Here is a 22810-nt window from a genome sequence, read left to right on the forward strand (position 1 = left end):
CTTCAGCCTTGGTTCTTTATATCCCTTTATCCTTGATCTGATTGAATAGTTCTAAGATTGATCATAACTGCTGTATTATTTATCTCAACTACATTTATCTTAACTTAGAAGCATAATTATGGACAATTTAAATGTTGGCTAAGTTAACTACTTCACTGCTGATTATTTTAGCAGGAACATCCGGCTATTTTGAGATTGTGGGCACAGCTTCGGTGAAGTACCACCACATTCTTCTTCCGATCTGATCTCTTGGTAATAGCAAACAGCCAGCTACACAAAAGAAAGCTGATAAAAAGCCATCAGACAACATCTGCTAATACCCAGTAATAATTATCTATATTTCCAACACACATCATTAAGCACAGTGAACATGCACATTTACAGTGTTGTGTTATTTTTAGTTTATCTCCTGTTAGTTTATAAGCCATATGGGCGTGCATACACAACATTGGGCAAATGGACTTCCCCTAAACCAATGATCTCCAGTATGCAGGACTAATTCTCAGGAGGAATTCTTGCATGGAATTGTTCGCTCCTTCTCCACAGCAGATTTAGAGATTTGGTTTCTCTCATTATTCGCAGCTTCTAGTCATACCATTGAGACTCAAACGTTTCCCAAGGACAAGGATTGTTTGACTGAGTTAAAGCTGGATTAGAGTGATCACTGGAGACTATACAGTCAGGGACAATTATGCATGGACCTACCACATCCTTTCTATCTCTAATTTCTGTGATGATGATGATGATGATTTTTCAGACTTCACACACACCTGATTTGGGCCACTAAAAATCATGCATTTCAAAGGAGGAATTCATTCTTTCAAAGATTGTTAGTAATCATAAGATTTTTCATTGGATGAAGCTGAGAGCTACATTGTTTGATATCCTCAGTTTAAGAACAGAGAACCTCAGTTTTTTCCTTAATCTTTTTTATCTTCTAATTTTCAGCACATTGTGCAGCATAATTTCATGCCACCAAACACAGTGATTATGAAATATTTATGAGTCCATATAAAATCATGTTTACTTAGGTTGCATTTTTATGATAACTTACTATATTTCTCCTGCTGGAGTATTGTTTGCTTTACTTGATCTTCATAGGATGAGGGAAAGAGGTGAAAATGAGAGAAACAATATATTCAAAAAAATACAACTCCTTCCCCTCCCCTGACCAAAGTGGTTTATTTTTTCCAATGATTTGGGGTGAGTGACCAGCATTAGAGGAAAGGGTGAGATGTACAAGTGAAAATACTGACTCAGGAATGGAAATGTATTTAAAAAGACGCAGGAGACAGGGAAGATCAAGACACAGATCCTGTAATCACAGACTATCAACCATGTGGCAGAATGAATCCTACATAATTAATTATTTTAATCAATAACAAATGTCAACATTAACAAGAAGAATGTCTTGATTTTTTTTAAAATATTATACTTTGATATATCATAATAAGAAGTCCTAATTGCTTTTCATTGAAGAAGTCTCACTTACCTACACAAACACGGCCATCAACCCCAACCGCCAGGCCTGGTGGACATTCACACCGAAAAGAACCTTCCGTATTGATGCAATGACCATTCATACAAATTCCTGGCGTCTGGCATTCATCAATGTCTGCCCAGAGGGAAACATAATTCACTTATTGTTATTTTTGAGTAAATGTCATTAAAGCATTGCTTCTTGGTACTATAGTAGTTGAGGGATTGTTAGCATTTCCCTGTTAAACTTGATATGCAAGGTCTCAGCCAAAGGGCATATACTTTAAAACAAACTTTCAGAAAAAATGTGGAGTCTAGAGGTATCAGAGATTCTATATTTAGCTTGGCAATTGCAGATTTTTCACTTTGTTTTCCGCCATTTATTTCACAGTAATATTGTGTTTTAAAATTGAAGTTAGAATACAGATAATTATGGCATAATTGTCTTTTAGCAAAGCCAGTGTTTCACTTAACTTCACTAAGGACATGATGCTGTTCCCCGTGGAGTCAGTGACAAAAAACTCCTATTAACTTCAAAGGTGCAGGATCAAACTCTGTAAAGAGAGGTTTACTTTGGCCAGCAATGCAATTTTCACAGTGAAGTACTGTATAATGAAACAATTTGGATTTTCTATTTAACTCTAAATGGAGCGTCACCACTACTGATTCATCTCACTTCATTTTTTCTAAGACACCTGTTATTGCAGTATCGTAGTACTGAATTCACTATGAGATGGTTGGACAAAACATTATATTGTAATAAAGTTCAGTACTAGAGCATTGTCCTGTAGCAACCATTAATATACCACAGTCAATCTTTTAGGAGTTGTTTCATGGTGATGGGGGATTTTTCATTTTTTTAAAATAAAAACAACTGATTTTTAAAATTCAAAACCTGGTAAGACTATAGTTTTGTTGCTCTCTCAAGCCTGACAATTTATTTGTGCTATTTAAGAAGCAAGGAAAGGAAGTCTTCTCCTTTTATGAACTAACACTTTGTTACTCAATACCAATCTCATACCACATTTGAGTTAAATCAAAGCGAGCTAACCTCTGCTCAAGAATCCCATTCATTAGTTCAGGCAGCCTCTTTCTTTTTCCCTGTTTTCTTTATTCTCAGCAAGTTTACAGGTAATTTGCAACTCAGAAATATAAGAACAAGTCAGGATTTCTCTTCCCCCTTTCTCTAAAATTTGATTTAAATTACAGGGTTTAACCCTACATTTTTTCTTTTGTCTGCAGATAGTGTATATCTGTGCAACGGAAAAAAAAAGTGTGGATTCATCTTTTTATGGTCAAGTCATACTAATTTTCATCTAAATGAACAGCTTAAAAATAACTTGAGTGTGAACTGGAAAGCTACAGGTTTATTTTAAAAGGAACCAGATTCACATAAGAGCTCCAATTTTAGTACAGAAAGAAAAAATGTTCACAGACAAGTTTGGTCATTAAATACCTTTCTACTGAAGGCCCAATCCAACTTCCACAGTTGTCTTTAAATGGAATTAGATTAGGCTCCATTCTTTAAACGTTCAAAATTTTCCTTTTCTCCACAAAGAAGCTTGTGTTTAGCCCTACGTGATGGTGTCCTAATAAACATTATGTAATTCTAGAGCAGGGGTGGGCAAACTTTTTGGCCTGAGGGCCACATCTGGGAATAGAAATTGTATGGCGGGCCATGAATGCTCTCAAAATTGGGGCTGGGGTGTGGGAGGGGGGGTGAGGGCTCTGGTTGTGGGTGCAGGCTCTGGGGTGGGGCCAGAAATGAGGTGTTCAGGGTGCCGTAGGGGGCTAAGGGCTCTGGGGTGAGGCTGGGGATGAGAAGTTTGGGGTGCAGGGGGGTGCTCTGGACTGGGATCCAGGGGTTCAGAGGGCAGGAGGGGGATCAGGGCTGGGGTAGGAGCACGGGGAGAGTCTCAAGGGTGCAGGCTCCGGGTGCTGCTTACCTCAAGAGGCCCCCGGAAGCAGTGGCATGTCCCTTCTCCAGCTCCTACGTGGAGGCGCAGCCAGGTGGCTCTGCACACTGCCCCATCTGCAGGTATCACCCCTGCAGCTCCCATTGGCCATGGTTCCTGGCCAATGGGAGCTGTGGGGGTGGCGCTTGGGGCGGGGGAAGTATGCAGAGTGGAGCCCACTGGCTGCCCCTACACATAGGAGCCAGAAGGAGACCATGCCATTGCTTCTGGGAGCTGCGTGCAGCTGCCCTCGACCCTGCTCCCCAGCTGGAGTGCAGCAAGCCCCAGACCCCGCTCCCCATCAGGAGCTTGAGGGCCGGATTAAAACGGCTGGCAGGCCAGATCCGGCCCATGGGCTGTAGTTTGTCCACCCCTGGTCTAGAGCAACAAGCAAATGAAGTGGGAATTTACTTTTGAATATTCATAAAAAGTAAAACCTTTGAAGCTTTTTCATATTGCTACTCTTGTTACTCTTTTTTGAAGTGTTTTACAGAATAAATTACAGCTACATTTCCCACAAATTTTCACAAGCCAATTTGTCATTCATACAACCACTGTATCTTGCACACCATTATTACATGGTTCTGTAATTTCTTTCTAGAATTACAATGAGTATTTTAGGCAGCTTTAGATGCCTACTGTACCAAACTAGCAAGATATCGGAAAATTATTAAGTCCATGTGACAAAAGATTTGCATTCTTACATGATTCACTAGACAGGAAAAGGTGGTTTCAATTAAGATTGTCCTAATGCGTTATCTCACAATCATACGTACCAGTACAGTAACGCCCATTTGGAGCCAGGACAAACCCTGGTTTGCAGATACATTTGAAGCTACCATCCTCATTTATGCACATCCCATTTAAACACATGTTGGTGGTGGTGCACTCATCATGATCTGCAGAAATAGAGCACAGAAAATGACTTATACCCTTTAGCCTTGAGGAAACAGAAGCAGCAAAACATCAGAGTTAGAACGTCATTTACCCTGAATATTTCAACAGAGAAGGCATGGCAGTAAATGGTGACTCCTCTTCCCTTAAGAGAAGGGAGAACAAAGTTCAACTATCTTAAAGAATTCAAAGCTTGTTGCAGCTGCAAGTTTCTCATGACACTTTTTAACAGAAATAAAAATACCCATCTTCTTTAACACGGCAAAGTAGTAAAACTCAGGCTACGGGATTAAAGGGAGAAATGCTGTTTCCTGAGAAAATCTTATTACCTGTAGATTGCATCACATATTAGAGTCTGCCCCGCCCTGTCAACAGGAATTGCATGGTCCACTCTGTACTAAACTGTGTGACTATCAGAAATTATCAGAAAATGAAACAATTTATGTTAAGCGTTTAAATATGAAGGAACCAGCAAGAAGTATAACCTTCTTCCTAGTCATTAACAAGAAATTATATAAATATATTATAGCATCTAAATGCTTTTATATTAAAATGTATTATGATTATTGTTATTGCAGCAATAACTAAAATGTGCTACGTGCTCTACAAACTCCTACCAAGAGACAGCCCCCGCAGCCAGAGTTTAAAATCTAAAAATATGAAACTTACAGTTCAGAAACATGAATAGGCCACTAGCCCATTATGGGGATAAACCGTGACAAGCCCTTATGTTGATGCAAATTAGGAGGAGGAGGAAGCAGGCAAGAAGCCTTACTGCTTGTACTATCCTTACAAACACCTATCACAATTGCAGGGTTTTTGCTCAGAACAACACAAGGACTGCTCCCTTGCTGTTCTTCCAGAGGTGAACCGTAAACTAAAGGGGGCAAGTAGGGGTGTGGAGGAGGTGGGATCATGGTTTTGACCCTCACTTCCCCTTCTACTCCAGCCACACCCACATATGCACTGGGTCACTCAGGGAGAGACTGCACCCAGCGAAGGTCAGTTCCTTCCTGAACTCCCTTTGGGATGGTGCAGCTCCTCACACTGTCAATTTGACCCCAGTGAGGCTCTGGCACCTCATACCAGATCTTATTTCACAAAATTCTATCTTTGAAGATCAAAAATATTGAGTGAAGTATAACTTCTAGAAACTTTAAACCAGAGTCTCTCTTTGGCTCTTCACCCTTATATAAAGACAAGCGCTCCATACCAACACAGTTCTTTCCATCTGTAGTTAGTTCAAACCCAGCATTGCAAATACACTGGAAACTTCCATCAGTGTTCACACACCGGCCATTTTTACAAAGAATGCCATTTTGTATGCATTCATCAATATCTAAGTGAGAGAGAAAAAGTCATTAAAAAAAACCTAGGAGTTTCAATGAGTAAACAATATTAAGAAAACATTGTACCTCACAGCACTTTACATGGTTTCCATCAGATGGCTCTCCATCAAGGAACTAAAAGTGACACATTACTAGCTATTGTTTTCAAAAGAGCCTGACAGTAAATATTACCTAGAAAGACCTCATTCTCCTGATCTCCCAGTACGTATATAGCTTTATACTGTCAAACATTCATTATGCTGCTATAAGACTATTGAACAGTGTTAGTCTGAAGTGATGTTCAATAATTAGTCTATTAAAATATGCATAGCCTTAATTTTCTGTGTATTCTCTCTTTAAACCAGCTAGCCAAGTGAACTGGGTCACCGGAAGGAAAAGATGAACAGCAAAGACCAAAAATTAAACCACTATTGTATCTATAGAATTAACTCAAGGGTAGGCCAACATTTCAACTGTAATTAAAAAGTACTTACATCACTGTCATGGTTTACTGAAAAAGAGAACACTAATAATTATTTTCAGAACTCCAATAGAATCTGATAGAGTATGCAGAAGTGTAAACAAATGTTCTTACCAATGCAAGCTTGCTTGGTAGGAGTTCTCTGGAAACCTGCATTGCATTTGCAATAATAGGATCCAGGTGTATTAACACAATCGCCATTAGTGCATGGGTTTGACGTGCACTCATCAACATCTGTTGGCAGCAGAAAATAAGACCATTAGAGATTTCACAGCATAAATTTTCTTTCAAGCACAGCATTTTATGATTGAAGAAATAAGGTAATTAACAGTCAAACACTGAAGTTTGAAGCCTGTTCTTGGTGCAAAATTACTACTTCCCTAAACACACACACCTATTCTTAGTCTAACTAAGAAATCACATTTTCAAAAAGGAAGGGAATACAAGTAGTATTTTCTCTCTCTTAAATGTATCCTAAAAGAGAGAAGAGAAAAAGAAATCTATGAAGAATTTGAAACTCCTAGCCTAACAGAAGGGAAAAATCCTTTGTTCAGCTTCACATTCAATTGTTTAACTGAACAACCACTTATTTTCTTTCTTTTGAATACTAAGGTGCCTACAATGCAACAAGCAAGCACTAAGCACTTAAAGAAGAGTATTACCCAGCACAGACACAGTTTAGGTCAGATTATGGCTTTAAGACATGGCATGTACTGTGGGAGTGTGCGGAAGGGCCACACAGCAGCAGGACTCCTTAGAGGAATTCCAGCTGAGATAGCAATATCTGTGCACCGCATCCTGATTATTGAGGCCCCCAACCTAAGGATGAAGGAAGTCTATTTGTATCCTTTACCCATACTTTCACACCTGGGAGCAGCCAGATACAATCTGGCTCTTAGGTGAGACGTAGTTTGCTTGCCTTCCAAATAATCTCAAACTTGGACTTTGTAAATAACACCTGACAGTAAATCTCAGCTCATTACATGTTGGAAGTAACTGGCTGGAATGGGAAAGGTAAATAAATGAGGTGATTTATTTTTATCCATTTTCTAAATGAACATGTGCTGTTGGAGTTCCACAACATACAAGTGTTGTTCTAGGATTGTTCTGAGACTGAAAATCGCAGCAGTCGAGCTTTTCTACTAGCTAAGGCACAAGCGAGAACACACATTGCACAGGATGCAATAGTGAATGCCCACATTGTTGTAAATAATTGCATGTACATACTACATTTCAGACAGATTTTGGATTACACAGAACAGTGCTTTTAGCAAGCTGATTTATAGCAATATTTTTGGCTGGATGAATTTAGGGCCCTCCGGTAAACAGCAAAAAGAATAAAAGGAAAAAATAAATGAAGGATTCAGACAGCCCTTCTCCTCATGCAAAAAGCATTTAGCTCTTTAAAACACTCACATTTGAATGTGCAGTTGATAGCATCGCTGCAAGAAAGCCAAAAGAATGAAGCAAAATGAAGAAAAGAGAAAAAAATTAAGGAATTAGAAAGAATATAGAAAGCAGTGACTGTAACTGCTTTTCAGTCTGTATATGTTTGGATAAGCCATTTGTTGTCCTCGAATAGAATTGTATGTATTTACATGAGCTCCCCACTCAGAGGCAACTCTACAACTCTTGGCCATAAAGAATGTTTTATTCCCATGTGCAGTGGACCAATCCATCCTCTGGATATTTTGGCTCAGTGCTCAGCCAGCCTGCCCAGAAGGATTGCTCATAATTTCTTCAGAACAAAGCCCCTCAACTGTAGATCTACTGATAGTATGTCAAACTCTGAATTGGAGTTTCTCATGAATGTTTTGTCTAACATCCTAATTCCAACAACTTCTATTATGTATTTGTCCTGCCCTAGTAGAGAGGAGGAAAGGAGCAATTTATAAATATATACACTATATTCCTCTACTTTCTTATGGTTTCTAGTATAGAAAAAGATTTTTTTTCCTAGAATAAAGTTCTAAGCAAACTTGTCAGCTGCTAAACTGTCAAAGCAAATTCATCTGCATTACCAACTACTCTCATTATCAATGAATTCATAAACTCTAGAGAAGGAAAACAATACTCCCCTATGAAATAACTGATTTAGGCTTAGAAAATCCCTTTCAGTCCATGTGTGCCAGATGACTCCTTGTATTTAAATATGAATCTGGGTTTTTCCTATATTATTACGTGCTAGTGATAAAAGGGGCTCAGGCTAAAAATATTCTAATAAAAAAAAGCTGTTAACCTTGAGTTCAGGTTACTAGAATGGATATCCCCACCAAAGCAAATTGTCAAACGCAAGGAAATAAGCGTTCAGACTATAAAGTCCTCCATCATGTCTACTCCCCTCATCATTTTCCCTTTTCAACCTCATCTAACTCCCTCTGTTGCCCACATCTCTCAATTTTTAAATATTTAATCGGCAACAGTGAGCAAAAATTTCACTAAAATATTCTGTGGAAAGTTTGATTGTTTTCTGAAGATTTATTGTGCCAAATCTGAGGACAAAAAAGTATGAAATACAGGTATTTGAATCCACCTGTAAGTACAAATCTCAACACAACTGTAACTGTGGTGTTGCTACTGATGCTTCTACAATATTTTTACCATTTTATTGAATATGTTTTTGCAAACACAGTGATAACAAGGAAGGATTACTACAACACAGATTTCTATCAATTCAGAAAGAGGAACTGATGGTCTATTAGACTGCTCAGTATCAGTCCAGTAAGGATTGTTGTGAATCTTATCTCTTTAACAGTAGACAATGATTCATGATGAAAACTGTACAGTATAATTGGAGGACTGGAAGTTGTGTATGAACCTACCCTTTTGTTCTGGCAGGACCATTTTGAAAAAAGTCATACTTTCTTTTTCTGCCTTACCCCATGAAAATTCTTTAATAATTTTCTGAACTTCTTAAAATATCCTTTGGGGTTTTCCCTGGGTAAGGAGCCAAACAGATTATAATAGTCTGGAAAGAGCGTTCATTTTTATATTATTAACCTTACCCCATACAGCGAAATGTAGCTGTTCCCAATGCCCCTAGCCTGTTCTTTCAGTAACCAGAAGAGAATCCAAATTGGATTTGAACAAGTCCTTTAGCTTAATTTAATTTAATGTATATCATTATGCACGGATATTTCATTCCATTAAGTTCCCACTTAAAGTCCCACGTTCAAACTCTTGGTTGATATACAGCATTTGCATTCGACAGTCAACAGTTAACTATAGCATTTGAAAAGGAGTACTTGTGGCACCTTAGAGACTAACAAATTTATTTGAGCATAAGCTTTCATGAGCTACAGCTCACTTCACTGGATCCGATGAAGAGAGCTGTAGCTCACGAAAGCTTATGCTCAAATAAATTTGTTAGTCTCTCAGGTGCCACAAGTTCTCCTTTTCTTTTTGCAGATACAGACTAACATGGCTGCTACTCTGAAATATAGCATTTGAGACACTGTGATTATTTTGCTATACTTCAAGCAGGAGATCTCAGATACCAACAGTTACCAAGCAGAGTTAAGTGTTGACTTTTTAATGCCAACTGCAATACACCCTGTACAATCCCTCTAGAATCCACCAAGTTACTCAAAATGTAGATCAGTGCAGAATGAAGCCTCCAATTAGCATTTTGAGATTTTAACACCTAGATGGACTTGACCCTATTAAAATCCTTCTTATACAAAGTTCCTGCTCTACCTTGGTGGGTCTTGCACTTATTGGTGGATTGCTCACCTTGGAGCTTCACAGCAGCCGTCAACTTGGCCTTTTTTCTGAATTCACAGTCCAGGACAACTCCTCCTGTGTCTGACCAGGAGTTGGGAGGTTTGGGGGGAACCCGGGCCCGCCCTCTACTCCGGGTTCCAGCCCAGGGCCCTGTGGAATGCAGCTGTCTCGAGTGCCTCCTGGAACAGCTGTGCGACAGCTACAACTCCCTGGGCTACTTCCCCATGGCCTCCTCCCAACACCTTCTTTATCCTCACCATAGGACCTTCCTCCTGGTGTCTGATAATGCTTGTACACCTCAGTCCTCCAACAGTACACATTCTCACTCTCAGCTCCTAGTGCCTCTTGCTCCCAACTCCTCACATGCACACCACAAACTGAAGTGAGCTCCTTTTTAAAACCCAGGTGCCCTGATTAGCCTACCTTAATTGATTATAGCAGCTTCTTGATTGGCTGCAGGTGTTCTAATCAGCCTGTCTTAATTGTCTCCAGAAGGTTCCTGATTGTTCTAAAACCTTCCCTGTTACCTTACCCAGGGAAAAGGGACCTACTTAGCCTGCTCTCCTGGTGCTGCCCTCTGGCTTGGGCTTTCCTTGCTTTTTGCCCCGGCTTTCGGTTTCCCCCCTGACCGGGCCAGACGCTCTCCCCCCTTTCTTTTCGTTGTTTTTTTCCTTTCTCTGCTGTTGCTAGAGTGCTGGCTGGCTGTTAACCGCCGCCCGCCCTTGGACGCTGCTGCCGCTCCAGCTGAAACCCCCCCCCCCCCCGAAAGAGGGGGGCCTGCCAGCCCGCTTCCCCAGAGGGGGGGGAGTGGAAGGATCCAGCCTCCAGACCCAGCTGCTTGCTGTTTGTCTGCGGCCCCGTCTCCGGTTGAGAGGACTCTTATCACTTGCTCCGGCATTTCTGGAATGCAAAAAAGAAAGCCCGGAACAGACAGAGAAAAAGCCGTCCACCGGAGGAACACCGCCCGGGGAATCTACAAATCGCCGTGGAGGGGGCCTAAGTCTGAGTAACTTTCGAACTGTGCTCTCGTGTGGGGGGAGGCCTTGACTGTGTTTTAACTGTGTCTGTAGGAACACAGGGGGTGTGGCACGGAGCTGCCCCCCGATCCATCTGTGTCCTCCCAACCCCCATACTACGATCTTCACCCCCCCACTCCACCATCTTTGCTGGCTGTCTAACATCTGCCTCTGGACTCAGCTGCTCGCCCTGATTCCACTGCGTGGGCCAGAAGCACCAGCCAACCAGACAGGACTCTCTGGACAAGCGTACGGTGGTTCATGGGCCCGCCTCCCCTGAATTGTCCACCCCACAGCTTGTCCCTTTCTACCTGACCCCAACTCCTGTTAATCACCTACCACTACCCCCGCTGGGGCATTGGCAATGGAGGGCACTGGGGTGACCGCCGCCGCTGCCATGCCCATCGCCTCCCCAGACTCTAGGGAAGCCCCCCCAGCCGGCGGGAAAGGCCAGGGCAACAAGAAGGGGAAGGGCCCCGCTAAAACCACCGGGCCCTCCATGGCTGGGGCCACCCCCACTGCTGCAGCCCCGCCACCGAACACGGCATCCTCCCTTGCTGCCCCCTCCACCAGCTCTGCAGATGTCCCTCCCTCAGCCCCCAGGACGTATGCCCGGGGGGAGGCAGCCCCCCCTCCTGCCGCCTCGTCATCTCTCCCGCCCACTGTCTCCGCCACCATCAAGAGCGGCCGGGGCCCCTTTCCCACCATGACAAGGAAGCACGGTGTCCGATGCCTCCTGGTGCCCGCCTCGCCTCACGTGGAGACCTACGTGCGGGTGTTGGCGAGGGTGAGGGGGCCCTCGGCCAGTGTGGCGGCTTCCAAAATGTATGGGAAGGTTGTTTTCTTCTGACCACCACCCGGATGACACTTCCATGTTCACCTTTGTCTGGGTGGAAGCCCATCGGTTGAGCCACTCCCAGTTGGACCACATTTATTTATCATGCTTCCATCTCTCACGAGCCCACTCCTCCGGCATTCGGCTGGCCCCATTTTCTGACCATCATCTAGCCACCGTGACAGCCTCCCTCTATGCAGAGAGGCTGGGGCCGGCCTACTGGCATTTTAACAACAGCCTGTTGGAGGATGAGGGCTTCGTGACGTCCTTCCGGGAATTCTGGCTGGCCTGGCGAGGGCAGCCACGTGCCTTTCCCTCGGCGCGGCGATGGTGGGACCTGGGAAGGTGCGCGCCAGGCTTTTCTGCCGCGACTACATCCGGGGCACCAGCTGACGGAGAAATGCAGCGATAGAGCAGTTGGAACGGGAAGTCTTAGAGCTGGAGAGGCGTCTGGCCGCCAGCCCCAAGGACCCGCTCCTCTGCGAAGCGTGCCAGGAGAAGCGGGAGGAGCTCCAGGCCCTCGAGGACCATCGGGCCCAGGGCACCTTTGTTCAATCCCACATCCGCCTCCTTCGGGAGATGGATCGCGGCTCTCACTTCTTCTATGTTCTGGAGAAAACGAGGGGGGCCAAGAAACACGTCACCTGCCTCCTGGCAGAAGACTGCACCACCCTCACGGAACCGGTGGAGATGTGTGGGAGGGCCCGAGCCTTCTATACATGACTTTTCTTCCCACATCCGACCAATCCTGACGCTTGCAGAGTGCTCTGGGAGAAGCTCCCTACGGTCAGCGCAAGCGACCGAGACCGGCCAGAGTTGCCTCTCACTCTGGCCGAGTTCTCGGAAGCCCTCCGTCGTATGCCCACTAATAAGCCTCCAGGCATGGACAGGCTGACCGTGGAGCTCTACCACGTGTTTTGGGACGTCCTTGGCCCAGACCTTGTCACCGTCTGGGCTGAGTCTCTGCAGAGCGGGGTCCTCCCTCTTTTGTGCAGGCGAGCTGTGCTCGCCTTACTGCCGAAGAAGGGGGACCTCCACAATTTACGAAATTGGCGTCCCGTCTCGCTCCTCAGCACGGACTACAAAATCGTAGCGAAAGCAATTTCGCTGCGGCTAGGGTCTGTGCTGGCGGACGTGATCCACCCATACCAGACCTACCCCGTCCTGGACCGCAATATCTTTGATAACCTATTTCTGGTTCGGGACTTTTGGGAACTCGGGTGTAGAGACGGTCTGTCGTTCGCCCTCCTGTCCCTAGATCAGGAGAAGGCTTTTGATAGGGTAGACCACGGGTACCTCCTGAGCACTCTGCGGGCGTTTGGCTTCGGACCCCAGTTTGTGGGTTTTCTCCAGGTGCTGTACGCTTCCACAGAGTGTCTGGTTAAGCTCAACTGGACCCTGACCGAACCGGTCAACTTCGGGCGAGGAGTACGGCAGGGGTGCCGCCTCTCGGGCCAGCTGTACACTCTGGCGATCGAGCCCTTCCTCTGCCTCCTCCGCAGGAGGTTGACAGGGTTGGTGCTGTGGGAGCCGGAGCTGCGGCTGGTCCTGTCGGCGTACGCCGATGACGTGCTCCTCATGGTCCAGGACGCGGGCGACTTGGCACGGGTGGAGGCTTGCCAGGCCATCTATTCGGCAGTCTCCTCCGCCCGGGTCAACTGGGTCAAGAGCTCTGGCTTGGCGGTAGGAGACTGGCGGCAGGCGAGCTCCCTCCCACCCGCGCTTCAGACCGTCCGGTGGACCACAGGTCCGCTGCTCTACCTCGGCGTTTACCTTTCTGACACACATCCCTCTCCGCCGGAGAACTGGGAAAACTTAGAGAGCGGGGTGATAGAGTGGCTCCGGAAATGGACGGGACTCTCTCCCTCCGAGGGAGAGCGCTGGTGCTTAATCAACTAGTCCTGTCCATGCTCTGGTACTGGCTCAACACCCTGGTCCCGGCCCCGGGTTTCCTGACCAACCTCCGGACATCGATTCTGGGGTTCTTTTGGTCAGGAATGCACTGGGCCCCTGTAGGGGTTCTTCATCTACCCCTGAAGGAAGGAGGACAGGGCCTGAAGTATCTGCACACTGAGGTCCGCGTCTTCCACCTCCAGGCCCTACAGAGGCTCCTTTATGGTGCAGGCAGTTCGGCGTGGAGCATACTGGCGCACACCATCCTGCGCTGCATCCGAGGGCTCCGATATGACCGGCAGCTCTTTTATCTCTGTCCGGGAGGTCTTCCGCGAGACCTCTCCGGGCTGCCGGTCTTCTACCAGGACCTCCTCCGGAGCTGGAAACTGTTTTTAACGACCAGGTCCTTGGCGACCACCGAGGGGGCAGATCTCCTCGCGGAGCCCCTGCTACACAACCCCCAGCTCCGTGTGCTTGTGGCGGAGTCCTGCTCGGTGCACCAGAGCTTGATCCTGGCTGAAGTCACGAGAGTCGGAGACCTCCTGGACTACAACCGGGGAGATTGGCTGGATCCCCTGACACTCGCTTGGCGCATGGGGGTCTCCAGACCTCATAGCCCCCGGCGCGTACTTCAGGAGGTGAAGGCCGCTTTGCAGCCTGCTGCTTCAATCAGCTCACCCCTACTATCAAATAGCAGTTCATAATCAAATGCTAACACCCCTTTATATCAACCTATAGCACAATTCCTCCACCCACTTCAAAGCTCAGGCAAAAATAAAGGGCCTTGTTGTGACTTTTCCAGTAGTCATACCTGATATGCCAGAGTGAAATCTCAGCACATTTGAAAAAAACAGTCCTAACATCTCTACGATACGATGGGAAGATGTGTACTGTAAATAGGAAGGTCTCTGCTTGTCTCTCTACAGGCTTTCTTAGACAAGGCCTTTGTTATTGTTAACTGTTATTATAATTATTTATTCCTAATGCACTAGTTGCTGATATACAATACAAAGTGTTGACAGTCTTAGTAAAACTCTTTTTACCATTACAGCAAGAAAGGAATTTCAAAGATGAATGAAACTTTGCTTGGACACTGCACTTAGCCTTGGCTTGTACAAAGTTGTGTGAAAAATATTTTTTCTTACTATTTCAGTGTGTTTCTTCATGAAGGATAATTTCCCCCATGAACTATGAAGCTTTTATCAAGATCATGCTGTAGTAACATAACTATATATCACAAACTCCACACAGTTTGTCATCATGTGGATTGCTGTCTGGATAGACCTTTAATGCTATGCAACTCCTATCCCTGGAGTAGCTGTCATTTCAGATTTTTGCCAGTACAAAACTCTGTTTTCTTCATTTAAGAGTGAATGGCAAAATATTAATGAAAATGTAAAAAATTATACCATACATCCCAAATAATTAACAGAACATATGTGTAGACTGAATTCTCCCCTACATATGCTTCCCCCCCTTAAATCACACCAAATAGAAATTCAGAAGTTAAGGCCTTGATGCAGGAACCACTTGGTGAAATTCAATGGCCTATGTATTACAGGTAGTCAAAGAACAGTTGATCATAGTGGTTCCTTCTGGCCTTAACTATCTATCAATTCAGGGCACATAGCAGCTTTCAGGATGTGCTCAGCATATTTCAGCATTACTCCCTAGGGGTCTGAACATGCTTTCACTAAAGTCAATGTTAAACTCCTACTGATTTCAATGGTACAGGATCAGATGCTAAATGAGAAACCTTCAGGAATCTCCACTACAACATGAACACAAAAATATACCCCTATTTTTAGCTAGTAGAGACCAATTCCTGACATCCAAACCCCAACTATGCAGACCCACGTTGGTATCCAGGGCAGGAAAGCTTAGCAACAGTATGAACCCTCCAAATCCTCTCAGCCAGGGATGCAAGGTGGAGAGTTCTGTGCATCTCCCACTATATCCTTCCCTGGACACTTTCCTGTAAATCCTAATTATGCCAGAAAAATTGCTCTATAACCACCTTGCCAGACAGGACAGAGGCACAAGGAGCTGTTGCACACTCCACTTATGACTTATTCTCGTCTGTAATTGAAATAATTTTGCACAGTAAGCAAATAGAAGTCAGACAGGTTGAGAGGGATCCTGAATACATAGAGCAAGACTGGAAGCAAAAGTTGACTCCTTTGTAGAGGACCCCTTTCTTGTCCTATGTTCTGGGAATTACTGAAAACATATGTTAGCAGTAAGATTTGTTGCCATTATGAACTGAAGTGTCTCCCCCTAATGGGACATGAATCTTTTCACACATAGCTGTCTCTAGTTTTCTCTCTTACACAGTGGCACAGAAATAATGATTAAAACTTAAAAATATTTTTTCAAACAATATATCTGAAAACAGAATTCTTCTTAGCAGTTGTTATGTCCCATGTTTTGTGTTTCCTTATAAGAACTGATGACATCATGAACCACTAAAATAGAGTGGGAGATACATTCTTTCTGCCTTTTAAAAGTGTGTGAAGCCATCAGCAGTTGAAGGGAAAACACATCATGCTGAATTCAGTTCTTCACAGATAATTTCAAGTATTTTGATTTATAATGTAAATGCATTTGATATTTAAGTCTGTATATAAATTCTGTTAATCAATTGGGATCTTTACAAAAACCCTTTGCCATTCACATTCAAGAGTGAGTAAAACACACATACAGGACCAAATAATGCTCTCACCTGCTTCGGTATAGATCCACACTAACTCGACAACAATGGAGTTACCACACTGTAAATTCAGAGTAAATGAGAGCAGAATCTGGCCCACAAAGTATGAGGATAGATGTACAGTGATCCAACAATCACACTAACATAGTAAACAAAAAGACCTATTCTTTACTGATATACATAGCAATTTTGGTCGAAAAGCTTGTTCCTTTAAAACTTAAACATTGTCCCAGCATAAAGAATTGTGATTCCAACACTATTTTTCACAAGGACCAATAATACTAACAACATTCTGTGGAGAAAACAATAAAATGCACTCAAAATTAAAATCTCATTTTTAGAGAAATGGGTTTAAAAATGAAATAGGAAAGGATTTAAAAACTAAATATTGGACTGTACAAATTTACACTTACCTATACAATCCCCATTTGCATCTTGCTTATATCCCATGTTGCACTCACATCGGTAACTGGAAATTGTTGGTATGCAGCGTCCATTTAAGCAGAGATTGGGGTGGTGTTTACATATATCTATTGTCTGATTGAGGATTGCTGAAACAGATTACAGAAGATGAGAAAGTTGAATCAGAATGTGAAACAGGCACCCACAACATAATCTGTAATTATTTTTAACAATTTTTTTTAAAGAAATCAGTGAGTTTAGGTATTCTTTGAAGTTTAAAAAAAAGTATTTCTAAGAACTATTGATAGGACAGTAAGATAGCAAAGACATAAATTAACATTAGAAAAAAATTAAACAAATGGCCTTGGTTATGATACACTGTTTACATCGAATGTGTGATGAGAGAGGAATCATTGGGTTTGGATTTAGGTAATTCATTACTATGACGTTATTACTTATCATAGAATCATAGAATATCAGGGTTGGAAGGGACCCCAGAAGGTCATCTAGTCCAACCCCCTGCTCGAAGCAGGACCAAGTCCCAGTTAAATCATCCCAGCCAGGGCTTTGTCAAGCCTGACCTTAAAAACCTCTAAGGAAGGAGATTCTACCACCTCCCTAGGTAACGCATTCCAGTGTTTCACCACCCTCTTAGTGAAAAAGTTTTTCCTAATATCCAATCTAAACCTCCCCCATTGCAACTTGAGACCATTACTCCTCGTTCTGTCATCTGCTACCATTGAGAACAGTCTAGAGCCATCCTCTTTGGAACCCCCTTTCAGGTAGTTGAAAGCAGCTATCAAATCCCCCCTCATTCTTCTCTTCTGCAGACTAAACAATCCCAGCTCCCTCAGCCTCTCCTCATAAGTCATGTGCTCTAGACCCCTAATCATTTTTGTTGCCCTTCGCTGGACTCTCTCCAATTTATCCACATCCTTCTTGTAGTGTGGGGCCCAAAACTGGACACAGTACTCCAGATGAGGCCTCACCAGTGTCGAATAGAGGGGAATGATCACGTCCCTCGATCTGCTCGCTATGCCGCTACCTATACATCCCAAAATGCCATTGGCCTTCTTGGCAACAAGGGCACACTGCTGACTCATATCCAGCTTCTCGTCCACTGTCACCCGTAGGTCCTTTTCCGCAGAACTGCTGCCTAGCCATTCGGTCCCTAGTCTGTAGCGGTGCATTGGATTCTTCCATCCTAAGTGCAGGACCCTGCACTTATCCTTATTGAACCTCATCAGATTTCTTTTGGCCCAATCCTCCAATTTGTCTAGGTCCTTCTGTATCCTATCCCTCCCCTCCAGCGTATCTACCACTCCTCCCAGTTTAGTATCATCCGCAAATTTGCTGAGAGTGCAATCCACACCATCCTTCAGATCATTTATGAAGATATTGAACAAAACCGGCCCCAGGACCGACCCCTGGGGCACTCCACTTGACACCGGCTGCCAACTAGACATGGAGCCATTGATCACTACCCGTTGAGCCCGACAATCTAGCCAGCTTTCTACCCACCTTATAGTGCATTCATCCAGCCCATACTTCCTTAACTTGCTGACAAGAATACTGTGGGAGACCGTGTCAAAAGCTTTGCTAAAGTCAAGAAACAATACATCCACTGCTTTCCCTTCATCCACAGAACCAGTAATCTCATCATAAAAGGCGATTAGATTAGTCAGGCATGACCTTCCCTTGGTGAATCCATGCTGACTGTTCCTGATCACTTTCCTCTCATGTAAGTGCTTCAGGATTGATTCTTTGAGGACCTGCTCCATGATTTTTCCAGGGACTGAGGTGAGGCTGACTTATGGTGTATTTATGCTAATATTCCATGCACTGTTTTGTTCTGAGTCCCTGATCCTGCAACATTTGCTGAAGGCATTAGTAACTGATTATTATTCATCCTAGGCCTTGGGCCAAAGCAATAATTTTGGGGGGGAAGGGAAAATTCCACATTTGGAAGAAAAAGGAGGAAAGATTTCCTCTAGCAGTTCGTTTCAAAAGTACTGATAGCTCAGTAGTTTGGAATGCTAGTAATACTGACTGCAATGGATTGGTGAACAGTATGCAAGTAAGATATTCAAAGCTGCTTGATAAAACAGGTCTACAATGTATCGCATGGATGTTACTAACACACAGATTTTATATGTACCGGCCACACATGACAGCGTGGTATAAAGGTTTTAGCATCATGAATTTGCGATGACTGCTTTACTCACAAGTTGCAATGAGGGAGACGTGCAGGTCATCCTGAATGAGTGCTTTAATATCTCACCATGTAATTATATATTTTGTATATGCTCTACATGTTACAGAAAAACTATATTAGGAATGTTTAAGATAAAATTTTAAAAGCATTTATTGAATTATTTCTTGTTTCCCTCTCTCTGTAAACTTTTAATCATGCTAAGTCGAATTCTGCAATTCTGAGAGGGAGAGAAAAATTAAAACTAATAAATGTAAAACGCCTCCAAAAATAACGTAATGGGTTTTCTATATATAAAAATATAGAACGGGGAGGTGGCTTTAAAAACTGACACCTCAGACCCTTCAGGATCCAGAAACGAATGTTAGATTCCCACTGGGAGGCTGGAATTCTCTTTCTCCTGGAATGAAACTTCCTCTTCTACCCCTGCAGGGTAGCAGGATTATAGATTTTATGACTGTGAACAAAATAAAGTTTTTATTTATTAAAAAAAAAACTGTTTCAAGCCAGACTCACTTTAAGATCAGAAAGGACCACTGTGATCATCTAGTCTGACCTCCCTCACATTGCAGGCCACAGAACCTCACCTACTCCTGAAATAGACTCCTAACCTCTGGCTAAGTTACTGAAGGCCTCATATCATGGTTTTTAGACTTCAAGTTACAGAGAATTCACCATCTACATTAATTTAAACTAGCAAGTGACCCATGCCCCATGCTGCAGAGGAAGGCAACCCCCCCCTGCCCCCCGCCCCAGGGTCTCAGCCAATCTGACCTGGGGGAAAATTCCTTCCCAACCACAAATATGGTGATCAGTTAGACCCCAAGCATGTGGGCAAGACCCACCAGCAGATATCTGGGAAAGAATTCTGCGTAGCAAGTCAGAGCCCTCCCTATCTAGTGTCCCCGCCTCCAGTAGTTGGGGATTTGGGGGACTGAAACTGATTCAGGAAGGTGGAATTTGGGGGACAATTTTCTAGCAGGTTTTTTTTTTTTTTAAATCCTGGGTAGCTGATGCTGCTCATGGGTTTGTAGTCTTAGAATAAGCCCCAGGTAGAGGGAATAGTGGCTAGAGTGTAGATGATCCAGAAATGTGAATGATACATATATCACACCACTGTATAATTTATAACATGTATATTACTTCAACTTATATTTTTACCAAATATGTAGATGTAACACTGACAGATCCCGGTTGTTGGCAGGCAGGATCGAACCTAGGGCCTCTGGAGCTAAATGCATGAGCCTCTACTGCATGAGCTAAAAGCCATACTGCTCTTAGCTAAGGCTGTAGAGCTGACTCATTAATCTCTCTAAGTGGTCTCGGTGCCACTAGATGGGACAGAACACCACACCCAAAAGGTGTGTGGGTTACATAGACAATGAATGGCTATAGTACAGAAGTTTGAAGTTAAAGCCACTGCAGGCATACAACTTAATGAGGAGTTAATTGAGTAAAAGGTGATCATAACTGGTAAACAAAGGGATTGTAAAAGATAGAGGTAGTTATAGTGTATGAAGGACCAATAAGAAAACTAATCTCTGTAACCCAAATAAAGAAAAATTAAACATGTCCGTTTTGTGATCTTTGTTGGGAAAAAAGGGACTTAAACGCTCTAGAAAATCCACCGTCATGAAAGATTATAATTGCATTAGTAAGGATGTGTATTCAAAGAGATGTTCTCATTTCCAGAATAAAGCCTAAGAAACACAAGCAATAAGCAATAAAGTTATAACTCATCAATCAAAAATAGAGGGAAACAACTGAAAAAAAAACAAGGAAACATACTCAGCCCAGTAATGATTGCACCATTTCCAGTGGGACTCTGGCCACCAGTCCCAACACCTGCTCCTCCTACACCAGGGGAGAAGCCATTGCCACCTGGAATGGGAATAAATCCAGTTCCTCCTGGGCCATAGCTATTCCCATTTCCACCAGGAAGGAATCCATTGCCTCCTGGTCCAACAGGTCTGGAACCACCTCCTACAGGAACTCCATCTGTGCAAAGTCTGCGGTATTCATCTACAAAAAAAGAACACAGAGAGAGACATACAGTAAAACAGGCTTGCCTAATTCAGTGTGTAAAGAAGATGCTGAACTATAGAACTCTGTATCATAAGAAAAAAATAAAGTACCAACTCCTGGTTTTGGAACTTACTGTCTTCTCTCTTCTACTCTTATGTTTATGAGGCTTTCACAGTCACAACAGGAGTTACTTAATTAATACCATGTACAGTAATATTAGGACATGTTATAATTTACTCCTAGCTCTTTGGTGTAGTATTTGGCAGGGAATGGATAAAAAAGTATGCTAATCCCTGCCCCGCAGATATCTTAGCATGGGTAAAATGAAAACATATTTACGCCACCAATGTGGAAAGTTGCTATGTGAGTGCCAGGCTAAGAGATTAAGTGATATACTCATGTCATGTACATTACCAGTTCAAAGAAACATGAAATCTATAGAAAAAGAGAGCATCTGTTCCTTTACATTGTAATGAACTATGGATCCTCAGACTCATTTTCTCTTTGAGCTTGACCACAAAATCTTCCTCAATTCACAAGAACTACTTCCAATGTCAACAAAAGGAGGTTACAGAAACTGGTCCTAAGTAATAATGGACCAGAAAAAATGGTTCACAGATGGAAACATCCATATTGAAAACACAAAAGTGAATAATAATGTAACTCCTAACTTTTTTTTAAGCTTTGATTTTAAAGTAGTTTAAAATGCTTCCAACAACCTCTGTCATAACTGGAACGGGAAGCAAAAACCACTCACCAGAGCCTCTCACAGGACACATCTCAGGAACAGATCCAATGGCCCAACATCGACCAGATTCACAACAGCACTGCATTTTGGTAAACCTATTCGGAAGTTCTTGTGCACAGCGACCATTCACCAAGCTGGAGAAACATGTGCCTGTCCTTTGATCTGGACATTAATTAAAAAAAACCACACTAATATGAACTGTCCTTTAGAAATTTGCCCCAGTGACTGCAAACACTAGGAGTAATAGCAAAAAAAAGCAACTGAAAAGCTGTATAAAAACAAATTTCAATATATTCAGACAAAGTTTATTAACAACCGGTTTACTGCAATGCCATAATGTTTCAGTGACAGTAATCTTGCGTTAATCCAAAATGTTGCTACCAAATTCATCTTCCACTACTTCCACTTTAGCCATAGGAAACCCCTCAAGTCCCTTCACAGACTCCTCAAGGAAATGACCACATATTTAATCTCTATTAGCCAGAACATTGTACAGGTATCCTGGAATATAGGGAAGAGTAAGAAACCCTGCTTCTCCATACACAAACAAACCTGTGCAGCCTCCCCAGACCTTTGCTCTGGGCATTTAAAAGTAAGCAAATATTGTATGGTTGCTGTTCCCTCCCCACAGTATATGGTCAGGAAGTGGGTGGCTCTACAGCCTAACTTGCTGGCCAGGAAGTAGTGATCTGCTACTTTTTGGAGCCTCCAAGGCATGATTTCCTCCCTGTGCTGCTCCTGGGGCAATGCATTTACATGCTGTCCCTTACAAAGGGAGTATTGCAGATGCACAATCTAGCCCAACATAAAGCCTGTGCACACCCTACACCCTTACTTGGCAAGTAGAGCCATTGAACTGGAACTAATAATAGAGTAAGGCAGTACTCAAATTGGCTAAAGGGAAGCAGGACTGGACCAAAGATAAATGTATGTTATCAAAATTAGTGACAAGCTACCAAAAATTGCATGTAATAGCTTACATCGCAATTATACTGTCAATAAATGGATATACACTATATGTTTCAACAGTGCAATACATCTTTTCATTTTTTAGGTTGGTTAAACAACATATCTGAAATCAAATCACTTTGGATTAACAACATTAGACT

At 43.2% G+C, this 22810-nt stretch overlaps 1 protein-coding gene across 1 annotated transcript in view; it reads right to left on the reverse strand.

Moving 5' to 3' along the window:
• Positions 1-22810, reverse strand: part of FBN2 (fibrillin 2) — a 242827-nt gene that overhangs the window by 133979 nt on the left and 86038 nt on the right. The window contains exons 9-15 of the mRNA XM_037901659.2: positions 21711-21863; positions 20717-20950; positions 16728-16865; positions 6252-6371; positions 5542-5667; positions 4211-4333; positions 1493-1615 (exon numbers count right to left, since the gene is read on the reverse strand). Of these exons, the coding sequence (XP_037757587.1) occupies positions 1493-1615; positions 4211-4333; positions 5542-5667; positions 6252-6371; positions 16728-16865; positions 20717-20950; positions 21711-21863 (1017 nt within the window). The remainder of the gene's footprint in view (positions 1-1492; positions 1616-4210; positions 4334-5541; positions 5668-6251; positions 6372-16727; positions 16866-20716; positions 20951-21710; positions 21864-22810) is intronic.

This window comes from Chelonia mydas, chromosome 5, assembly GCF_015237465.2.
Source record: "Chelonia mydas isolate rCheMyd1 chromosome 5, rCheMyd1.pri.v2, whole genome shotgun sequence".
Lineage (NCBI taxonomy): Eukaryota > Metazoa > Chordata > Testudines > Cheloniidae > Chelonia > Chelonia mydas.